Source organism: Colossoma macropomum, unplaced genomic scaffold (assembly GCF_904425465.1).
Source record: "Colossoma macropomum unplaced genomic scaffold, Colossoma_macropomum, whole genome shotgun sequence".
NCBI lineage: Eukaryota > Metazoa > Chordata > Actinopteri > Characiformes > Serrasalmidae > Colossoma > Colossoma macropomum.
In genome coordinates this window covers 8,105,595-8,116,349 of record NW_023494803.1, presented here as the reverse complement: position 1 = coordinate 8,116,349, position 10,755 = coordinate 8,105,595, and the positions used below count along the sequence as shown (strand labels likewise).

At 40.6% G+C, this 10,755-nt stretch overlaps 1 protein-coding gene across 1 annotated transcript in view; it reads right to left on the bottom strand.

The window, feature by feature from the left end:
- Nucleotides 1-2,091: 2,091 nt before the first annotated feature.
- ryr2b (ryanodine receptor 2b (cardiac)) overlaps nt 2,092-10,755 on the bottom strand; it is a 78,377-nt gene continuing 69,713 nt past the window's right edge. Inside the window, 8 exon segments of the mRNA XM_036594153.1 lie at nt 2,092-2,252; nt 2,880-2,931; nt 4,468-4,568; nt 5,940-6,004; nt 7,602-7,758; nt 9,651-9,785; nt 10,213-10,359; nt 10,532-10,592. Of these exon segments, the coding sequence (XP_036450046.1) occupies nt 2,145-2,252; nt 2,880-2,931; nt 4,468-4,568; nt 5,940-6,004; nt 7,602-7,758; nt 9,651-9,785; nt 10,213-10,359; nt 10,532-10,592 (826 nt within the window). The 3' untranslated portion in view covers nt 2,092-2,144.

Below are 10,755 nucleotides of genomic sequence, written 5' to 3'. Positions count from 1 at the left end.
AAGGAACACTTTGCATGATTAAAGCGTTCTTTATCATGAACAGGTTCTTCAGATTGATGGAAAATGTGCTGTTGATGGTTCTAAACAGAACCTTTTTGAAAATGGCTCTATTTAGCATCCAAAAGGGTTCTTCAATTGCCATAATATCAAGATTGTAAGAATAGAAGAACCCTTTTGGATGCTATTTAGAACCGTTTTCAAAAAGCTTCTATACAGAACCGTCTACAGCACATTCATGCACACTGTCCATCAATCCGAAGATACCTGATACATGATGCAAAGAATCCTTTAATCATGCAAAGGGTTCCTTGAGTGTTCATGGTTCTATATAGAACCATTTTCTTTACCAAAGAACCCTTAAAGAACCTTTTTTAACAGTGTAGGCCAGGATCATAGAAAAAGTAAGTAAGAAGGTGAGAGACAGCCAGAAAAAAAAGATGAGAAGAAGACTGAGGCAGAGAAACACTAACAGGCAAATCCATTTCATTTTGAATACAAAAGAACCTCCTCCCTATCTCCGTCTATCTGTCTCCAAAAGGAAACAGTCTATCAGACTAGGAGTTCATGAGCATTCAACTGAAGCGGACTTTGTTTCTGCCAGAGGTGGAGAAAATTCAAATGTGATCTTTTTTATCTTCTTTACCTATACAGATGTCAGAAAAGTATCAGATATCAAAGTCATGGGTATACAAATGTGTTTCTGCTAATCTTGGTTCCCCAAAAAGGTTGCGGAATTATAAGAAGGTGGCTTCCTATGAATGAGGTCTTGCTTGCTTGCAGAAATCTATACTTAAACTGATATTTTTCATAGCTTAATTACATGAAACTCTATAAACTTGATAGAGGATTAGCTGATTTGTTTGGCTGTCCAAATCAAAGACATAAAGCAAGCAGAAAGAAGCATGCTAGACGGTTGGATTACTCAGACTGGATTGAGAACACCCATGTCTGTGTCTGGATTAGAAGCTGTGATGTTAAATGAGCGAAGAGATAGTAGATGGTAGGTAGGATTTAAGGTGGTATTAACTTCAGGCTCCTGCAGATGGCGTTGCACGAGGACGATCGGGCTGTGAATACCTGCTGGGTGTACGATGGTATTCATATATTGAGAAGAGGTGGTACAGTCCTGTAAATGCCTTGTTCAATGTGTGAAAAATGTGTTAAAGAGCGTGCTAAAGACCATGGTGTGCAGGAAGTAGCTGGATTTGCAGGTGTATCAAAACATATGGTCATACAGGTCGATCAGCAGTGGCAAAAATCTCAGTTTCCAGTCAGAATTGTGGACAAAAGACAAAACTGACCCACAGGGACCGCTGGCGTGTTTCACGGCTTGGGAATAAAACTCGCTTCGCTTCCAGGCAAGAATTGCTTCAAGAGGCCTTTTGTTCACTTCTACTCACAAAGTTGCCAGGTTACAGTGGGCGAAAAGACACAATTCAGGAGCATTCACACATCTGGACTGGGCCACAAAATCCCCAGGTTTGAATCCTCTTGAAAATCTCTGGGACTACACGGAACAACAAGTAATACGCCAGGGAAGGCACCACAAAATCTGGCCGAACTGCTCAGTTTTTTGATGCAAGAGCAGCTGAATATTGATGTCGTCTACATCCAGAAACTTGTCCAGTCCATGCCAAATTGAATCGCAGCTGTTATTCGTGCTCGTGGAGGTATTACACACTATTAGGTAAGTTTCAGTCACAGGTGACTCATTTTTTGACTGGTAAGCTTATTACTGATTCAGACAGACAGCATGGACATTCTAGAGGTGCGGGCAGAGACGGAGAAACCAGACTAGTTGAAGGCATTACAACAGACAACAAAACTCACAAATGAACAAACACTGAATGTTCTGCAGTGTTCATAATGAAAAACATCCATGTTTAAAGGTTTGTCTTTGTTCATACATGAAGAAAAACAATGCAAAAGCAGAAGAAAAATTTAAAAAGGCATCTATGCAATGCACTTATGAATCAACAATAAAACAGTAGTCAATGTGGAGAAATACAGCATGCAATAAATTCCTTTTGAATACAGAGAACAGCTTTTCCGTCTGCACAGTGTGAGAATTATAGAAGTATTTTACCACGTCTGATGGCCGTTCCTCAGCAAATCTATAAGGATAGTTCTTTATGTCTGAATATTTAGGGAATCTCCTTACTGAGCTGCTCTTCATACTGTTTACGGAAGCAATCTCCGACAGGAAAAAATTCCCAGCAGCGCTCCTGGTACATCTTCCATACGTATGACTCCTGTTGGAAAGGAAGGAATGTCATGAGGTTTAGAAACCTCTTCCTTGTAGCTCCACCTTGTTGGTGCACAGTTAGAGTCTACAGTTTTTGTGTTGACCATCGTCTATACATTCATCAATTGCCAGTTTCTGACCACAGAGCTGCTCTTTGCTGGATAATAATACAACATCCCAATAATATCCGCTAAACTAACCTCCTGTGGTCAGAAACTGACCAATGATGAATGGAGTACAGGGCGGCTCATAAATCGCGCAGAGACAGATGGGCTACAGTCTGTGCACATCAAGCAGTGAGTAAAATGATAAGGTCTTAAGTTGTCAAGGTTTTTTTTGCATGGCTGCTGTTCTGCTCAACAGGCTTTGTAAGGCTTTGCAAGAAAAAATGGCATTAACTGAAAGATCATCCCTAAGAACAGAGCCTATTAGATCAACGTTTGCTTGATCCAAAAATCAATAGGCCTTTTCGCTAAACAATAACAGAGACGTTCTTTAAACCATGCGCTGACTGACAGACCTCATTTGCAGTGTTATTATTCGTGTCTTGTAAGAGTCATGCCGCTGTAGCTAAGAGGATTCCTTTTGTGAAGTTTACACGGGTGTGACGGATGGCTCAGAGCTCTGGACGTACCTGTCCTGTGTGTTCTGTCACATCTTTATTGATGAGGTACATCACGAAGAACCTGCAGGCAAGAAATCACATAAAACTCGGACAAACGTACAAGACACATTCATTAACTTACAAGTCAAGAACATTTGCCTGGCTAGGGGCTGTTTTTCTGGAATAAATTTCCTGCATAGCTTCATGAGGGGATTGAATTATTAGAACTTCTTAACCTCTGGACCAACCGCAAACAATGCAGTGTTTGCATTCTCCCTAACTACTGGTCTTTGCACAGCTTTGGCATCCAAGGTCTTAATATGTAATGTCATACGCCAGCATGAGCTCCAGTGTTGGAAAGAAGAGATTTCATTCTTCCAGTACTAGGCTATATGGACAAAAGTATTGGGACACACCTCTTAATCACTGAATTCAGGTATTTCATTCAGTCCCATTGCCAAAGATGTATAAAATCAAGCACAAACATTTGTAAAAGACTTGGTCGTTCTAAAGAGCTCACTGAATTTGAGCATGGCACTGTAATAGCCACCAATCAAAAACACGTCAGTTTGTGTAATTTCTTCCCTCCTAGATATTCTATGATCAGCTGTGAGTGGTATTATTGAAAAATGGAAGCGTTTATGGAACCACAGCAACTCAGCCATGCAGTGTCAGACGATGTAAAGTGGGTCAGTAAGTGCTGAGGTGCATAGTGCATAAAAGTCGCCAACACCCTGCCAATATATTAACTGCAGAGTTCCAAACCTCCTCTGGCATTAACATAAACACAAAACTGTACATTGAGAGCTTCATGGCATGGGTTTCCATGGCCGAGGAGCTGCATGCAAGCCTTACAACACCAATGAAAATGCCAAGAATTGGATAGAGTGGTGGAAAACACACCACCAATGGACTCTAGAGTGTGTTCTATGGAGTAATGAATGTTCTCTATCTGGCAGTCTGATGGATGACTCTGGTAAAGTTTTGTGGAGGAGGGATGATGCTATGGGGCAGTTTTTCAGGGGTTGGTCTAGGCCCCTTAGTACCAGTAAAGGGAAATCTTAATGCTTCAGCAGACCAAGACATTTTGGACAGTTGTATGCTTCCAACCTTGTGGGAATAGTTTGGGGAAGAACCTTTTCTGTTCATTTCAGGTCCATAATGGCATGGCTTGGTGTGGAAGAATTTGACTGACCCTCACAAAGCCCTGACTTCAACCCCATCAACACCTTTGGGATGAACTAGAACGGAGATTGTTAGCCAGGCCCTCTTGTCCAACATCAGTGTCTGACCTCACAAATGTTCGTCTAGGTGAATGAGCAAAAATTCCCACAGACACTCTCCAAAATCTTGTAGAAAGCTTCACAGAAGAGTGGAAGCTGTTATAGCTGCAAAAGGAAGACCAACTCCTTATTCACGCCTATGGATTTAGAATGGAATGTTATAACAGCTTCTGTAGGTGTAATGTGTAGGTGTCCCAATACCTTTGTTACTAACACTAATGTAACTGACATGTATGCTAGCACTGTTCCATTACTGTCCCACTCCAATCATAAATACTTATGCCACTGGTATTACACATACATTATATATGAAGAGTGTCTGAAGCAATACTCACAAATAGTTGGCCAGGTTGTGTTCTTGTAGAGTGTGAGACTCAAAGCCATGGGGCACAGCATCAAAGTACTCACTCCCAATGCCACAGATAAAGCACTTAGTCTGCAGAGAGAATCAGAACAGAAATCATGTTCCTGGTGCAAACAGAGAGGGAATGACCCACTACCAATGAAATTGATAAAATTCTTAGCGCCAGTTTCCCAGAAACAGCTTAAGCCTGATAGCCGACTAAAAAAAAAGAGAAGAAAAAGATTTTCAGTTGAGAATCAACCCCCCCCACCGCCACCCTTGTAGACCTCTAGCGAAGAGAATGAACAGAAATGAGACTGCCATGTGTCACAGAGAAATCTACTTAAGTCTGAAAAGAGGTCATAAACAATGAAGACAATGAATAAATAGGGAGCAGCAGAACCATAATGGCAATCCCTGTGCAGGGAGCAAGCGGTAATTATTGCTGATGTTGAAACTAGTAATCAAATCAGGATACAGCACCAGTCAAAAGCGTGGACCTACCTACTTAAATAAGGACTTGCTCTTTATGCTTATTACTGTCCACAGACTAATAGTGAGCACAACAAAACTGTGAAATAACACATATGAAATGACCACTATCAGAAAAATTTGCTTTTTACTTCACTTTACTCTTTATAATTGACGTAGAAACAAGTTGCAATCATTCAAGCATAAGTCTTTACACCAAAATGTCCAAGACTGCATACATTCAAACAACATTTAATCAGGTGTGTCCAAACTTTAGACTGGTACTTTTCAGTTTGCTGCACTCCACCAATCATAGCAGCAATAGGACCTCATGAAGGCTAAGGAAAAACTCTGTGAATGAACTTTAACAAAAGAGTTGGTTAGATTCCTGTAAAATGAGGAAAGTTTTCTTAACCCTTGTTTGGTGTTGGGCCCTGTGAGACCCATTTTCAATGTTTACCAAAAGAAAAAAATATATTATTTATTATTATTTCAACCTCAGATGTCTTGGCCTTTGCTTATTTTCTGTGAAGAACATATAAAATAACACATTTTCAGTGTCTTCACACTGTAAACCCCCCACACACTTATATTACACGTGGTGTTGGGGTGAACCCGTGGGGAGTAAAAGTGTGGAGGTGCTGTGTCCCTTCACCCTGTTCTCCTCCTACATGGCCTGCTGTTATTGTGTGTGTGTGTGTGTGTGTGTGTGTGTGTGAGGGTGGACAACATGGACGGGCTGCTGACTGGCTACAGCTGCTAAAGGAGAACCCTACCCTGGACACTTGTGATATATTGAACATCTGGTATTTATGCATGAATTGTTATGGCTGTATTGATTTAAAAAACAATGAGGTGGGTCCACCAGACCACTGAGTAACAAACACAACAACACCACACAGGGCTTAAACACTTCGGTATCTGTCTAGATAGTTTACAATGAAATTAGACTTTTGAGTCATATGTTCTCCATGGTAAGCATCTGATTCTTACCTCCATGTCCTCTTTCACCTGCTCTTGTTGGTCTCTCAACTCTCCAAAGGCATCAATGATCAGACCTGCCAAAACATGAGAGTGTGAATGCACATGAGGACATGGCCATGAGAGAAGTGAAACTCAGAAAGAGTGAATGTGCGATAAAACTAAAATAGTCTGTCATAAGGGAGACACGCATTTATATGCAACGTTTATGTCTTTATGCTGACTTTAATGTGAATGTAAGAGGCATTAAATAATCCTTAGCAGACTTTTATCCATTTCTGTTTTCATTAATCTAATCTCATACGTTCTATATGGGAGTTTGGGGATTAGTGCTGGTAAAATGGTAAAGGACTGAAAAAAGCTCTTTGGATTCCATTCAAAATTGCAATGGATGCCGTTTAAAACACTTCAGCAGAATCTTTCTTATTCCTTTTGGGGCACAGACACAGTCACTTGGGCTTTTTCTGGTCCAGTGATTTGCTCCTTACTGTGAAAGATGCCATGGGAGTTCTTGATGACATCATCGTACACCTTACAGCTGAGACTACTGGTAGGTTTAACTAGCAAACCAAGACATATACATCAGAATTCGCTATCAGGTACTGTCAGATCAATCTATTACACCAATTAGTGCTAATGCAGTTATCTAATCATTCATACTAGTTACTGAATAGTAAGACTAGACTTTAAAGCAGGGATAATCAGTTGTAGTCCTGGAGAGCCTTGGTCCAGCAGAGTTTGTTGATTCCTCTGCTGAACAGCCCTGGTTAAGGAGTTAACCTCTATGGATATACACAACATTTTATGTCCATTTTACCATCGTCGCTGTAAATATGTCTCAGTACATGCTAATGTACTAGTATAGGCTAAGAAATTTTATATTAAAAAACTTATTTTGCTCTGCTTAAAGTTTTAGCTCAGCTATAGCGGCTTTTCTCACATCTCAGTCAGGAAACTTCTCCGCAAAAGTAGAATAGTTTCTTGTAAAATGTCTCTTAACATTCGACTTTTTACGAGGCTGAAGTCGCTTCTCATTCAAAGCTTCTTGTTTGAACTGGCCCGTTCCACCTTAAATGGTATCTGAGGCGCCAGAATGTAACTGCTGCGCCATTTAATGGGGAACAGGAAAATTCTAATAAGAAACTGACCTCAGCTTTGCGATTTTTTAGTGTTTGACAGTTTCTCATTGCAGATTAAACGTATCAGGAAACCAGCTGGAGTGATTATAAATGCAAATAAGTCAATTTGTCTCCAAATTATGGATGTTCATCTTAAATCTTTCTCTTTGCCTTTTTGTTAGCCACTAACTAGGCGAGATTGTTGTCTGTGTTGTTATGGTGACCCTGGTAGCCCTATCTGCAGCACATGAGGAGCAGTTGGGGGTTAGGCGCCTCGCTCAAGGGCACCTCAGTCATGTACTGTTGGCTCAGGGGATCGAACCGGCGACCTTCCGGTCGCAAGGCTGAACATTTATTGCTAAAACTGTGTTGAACGATCAGCAGAGCTTTATTTTACTGCAAAGGAGGATTTTTTTTATTTTACCTAAAAATCAAATTCTGTGGAGCTGCAACAGGACAGTAAAAGAGTTGCATGTGGCTCTGGAGCCGCATGTTGCCGACCCCTGCTCTAGGCAATACAAAGTCCTAAAGCAGAGGGTCCCTGCGTTAACCTCACCCTGAATGATGGCCAGGAGGATAACAATGACAAAGAAGAAGAAGGTGATGTCAAAGATGACATGGTAGAACTCAAACTCATCTCCTGCTGGGTCCTCGATTTCATCACCGATCCCTCCTCCAGCTCGGACCCCAACGTACATGTGGAACATGTAACACTGAACACACACACAAGAACACACATCAAGCCAGTAAGCCGTCTGCCATTGAGTGAATCAGATAACTGTAATCCCATGCCCTTTCCTTTGGCATTTGGCAAGATCCAAAGGAGCTTAGCATGCACATTATTAGCCTATCTGTGGGTACATGTGCATTATTACCCTATCCACAAATGACCTATAGACCAAAGCCCGGTTCAGAGAGGATGAGAAGAACCTTAAAGGAATAGTTCAGCAAAAAAAAACTAAAAATGTACACATTTTCTCCCTTAAGGTGAAATGTATTTTGATTAGCAAAATCATGTTTGGCACACAATGTTTTCCTCTTCAGGTCTGTGCTGCAGCTATGAGGCTAATGTGGCTAACTTCATGTCTAGATCATCCCACACTCCCTCAGACCTTGCTGAGCTGTTAAGTAATCTCAAATAGACTTGATTATATGGTTTCTGACTCTGTATGACAAGCTGTTATCTAAAGTGGTGCTCCAGATCCTGAACCCTTTAGAATTCTACATAAATCTATGTAGTAATACATTTCAACATAAATCTGATATAAACTCTTAACAGTAACAATAGATAAATCCAACCCAGCAAAACAAATAATACAAACAATTATACTTTTAGAATTTTAGAATTTTACAATTATTTACTTTTTTATACATTTATTGAAAAAAGTGATCCAACATAAAATGTCTCTGTGGGCAAAACTAAACCTCTAGAATTATCAGTTTGGTATAGGGGATAATCAGGGCCAGGAGGTTCATTCAACTGGATGACAGTCAAGAGTGAGAGTGGGTGACCCTGCCCTATTTATAAAACAACAATCAGAGTCTACAATATCAAAGTGTGAGCGCATGCCAAGCCCAGATCAAAGAAGATTTCAGAGGATTTTAGAAACAGAGCTGTCGATGATGACCAGGCTGGAAGAGGTTGGACTTCACAAGTCCATTGTCAGGTGAATGGTGTAAACACGGTGGTGGCAGTATCATGTTTTGGGGATGTTTTGCTGCTATTGGACCAGCTGAAGATCTCATCACATTTTAAGTCAGATTTATGTAAAATTCAGAGGATTCTAAAGGATTCACAAAATTTCTATCACCATTGTGGAGGGAGAAAAGTAAACTGCGTAGCTAAAAACAGTAGCAGCAACCAGCCAAGACTGCATGTTGTCCATTTTTGTGTGTGATGATTAAGGCAAGTAGCTTGCATGATGAATAAATGTATGTGTTAGCTACATTAGCCTTGTAGCTTCTTATGTAATACTAAAGAGACAAACTTCAGACACTAAACATGTCTTAGCTGATCATCTATATATCGACACTGTCCAAAGAAAACCAAGTATCTCCAAAATAGGAACTTCACAGGAGAGGGCAAAAAGGCTCTTGCCTTTTAATGTAAGTTAATGTTAAGAGGTTTTATTCCGAGTGATTTGGGAGCATTTCTATTAGCCCAATCATCATGAAATGTTCACAAAACATAAGGACAGCTGGTGTGTTGAAATTGTGTACAAAAATAAAAATCAACAAAAGTAAAAATACATGGTTTGCTTTGGACAGTAATATGGTGTAAGGGAAAAGCTGTGAAAAATAGATTTTTACTCAAGAGACTGTATTACCTGGACAGACACCTGTCCTGCAATATAACCTAAGTAAGGAGAAGCATGACTTAAATGCAGTTTTTATTTTTTCCTAGCAAATCACATAATCGAAGCGATGCACCGAGGCAGGATTTCTTGTCTTCTTCCTCCTTTCATGCATGGTGTGCAGGGCCAATTAGACCCGCTCTACACGACTCCACAGTGATGCTGCACTGAATCCAGGATCATCTCTGTGGAGCTCATGATGGCTGGGTTCACTGAGAACAGTGACAGAGAGAAAGAAAAAGCGAACCTACCGTCAGCATGTCGTCACACTTCATGTCCACAGATTCCCCATCGTCGCTTTTGTTGTAAAACTTGCGGAAGAAGTTGAAGGCCACTACAGTGTAGAGATACACCACCACAGCCAGGAGTCCTACAGTCAACACCAACTAAAACACCAACAAGAGCGTTTATGTCATAGATACACTGTCAATTTTATTAGAAACCCATCTTTTGTAGCTCCACCATGCTGGTGTACATTTAGTGACTGTAACTGTAAGACATTTGTTGATGCATAGTTTGTCCTCTAGCCCTTCATCAATGGCTTCTGACCTCAAAGCTGCTCTAGGCTGGATATTTTTGATGTAATGCCAGACGTGTGTCAAAGATTATTTAAAAAGAATGCAAATTAAATCCATGATTGCCACGAGGACGTCAATAAGAGGTAAGGAATTTAGTATAATGTCAGGCAGGGACCAGCCATCATCTGCCTGAAACACAGACCTTAGCAGAAGTCCAGAAGCTAATGCATAGTGATGGATGGTGACTGTACACACATACAAACATATCTAAGCACACATGGTTGAGGTAACGTACCTGTTTGCCATTGTGAGTGACAGATGACAGAATGGTGCGTAGCGTTTTGAAGCCCATGGCAATGTCCAACAGATGTGCAGCGAAGAAGAAATTATTATAGTGACCTAGGACTGACAGCAGCATGTACCAGGCAAGGTACAAGAAGGACTGAGAGGTGATGCAGAGAGAGATACACAGACAGACAGCCAGAGTGAGGGAGAGAGAGAGAAAAAGAGAGACAGAAAGAAAAGAAATAGAATGAGAAAGGCCAAATTGAGAGTACTGACATACTATTATTAAAGAAATCTAGCTGAAGTTTTGCGATGAAAAATGAACTCACATTGTCGGTGAACACCACTCCTAGTTTCCATACTTGATATTTCATATCAATAGTACTCAATCTGAAATCACACAACAGCAGTATGTCAGTGAAAAACACTGAGAGCTCCACACTAAGCACCAGTGCCATCCTCTGGTACAAGAAAGTAACGCATCATAAATCTCTAAATGCCTTTTAGATGCCGGGGAAAATACCATGTAAAAATAGAGCAGGCTTACAATGTT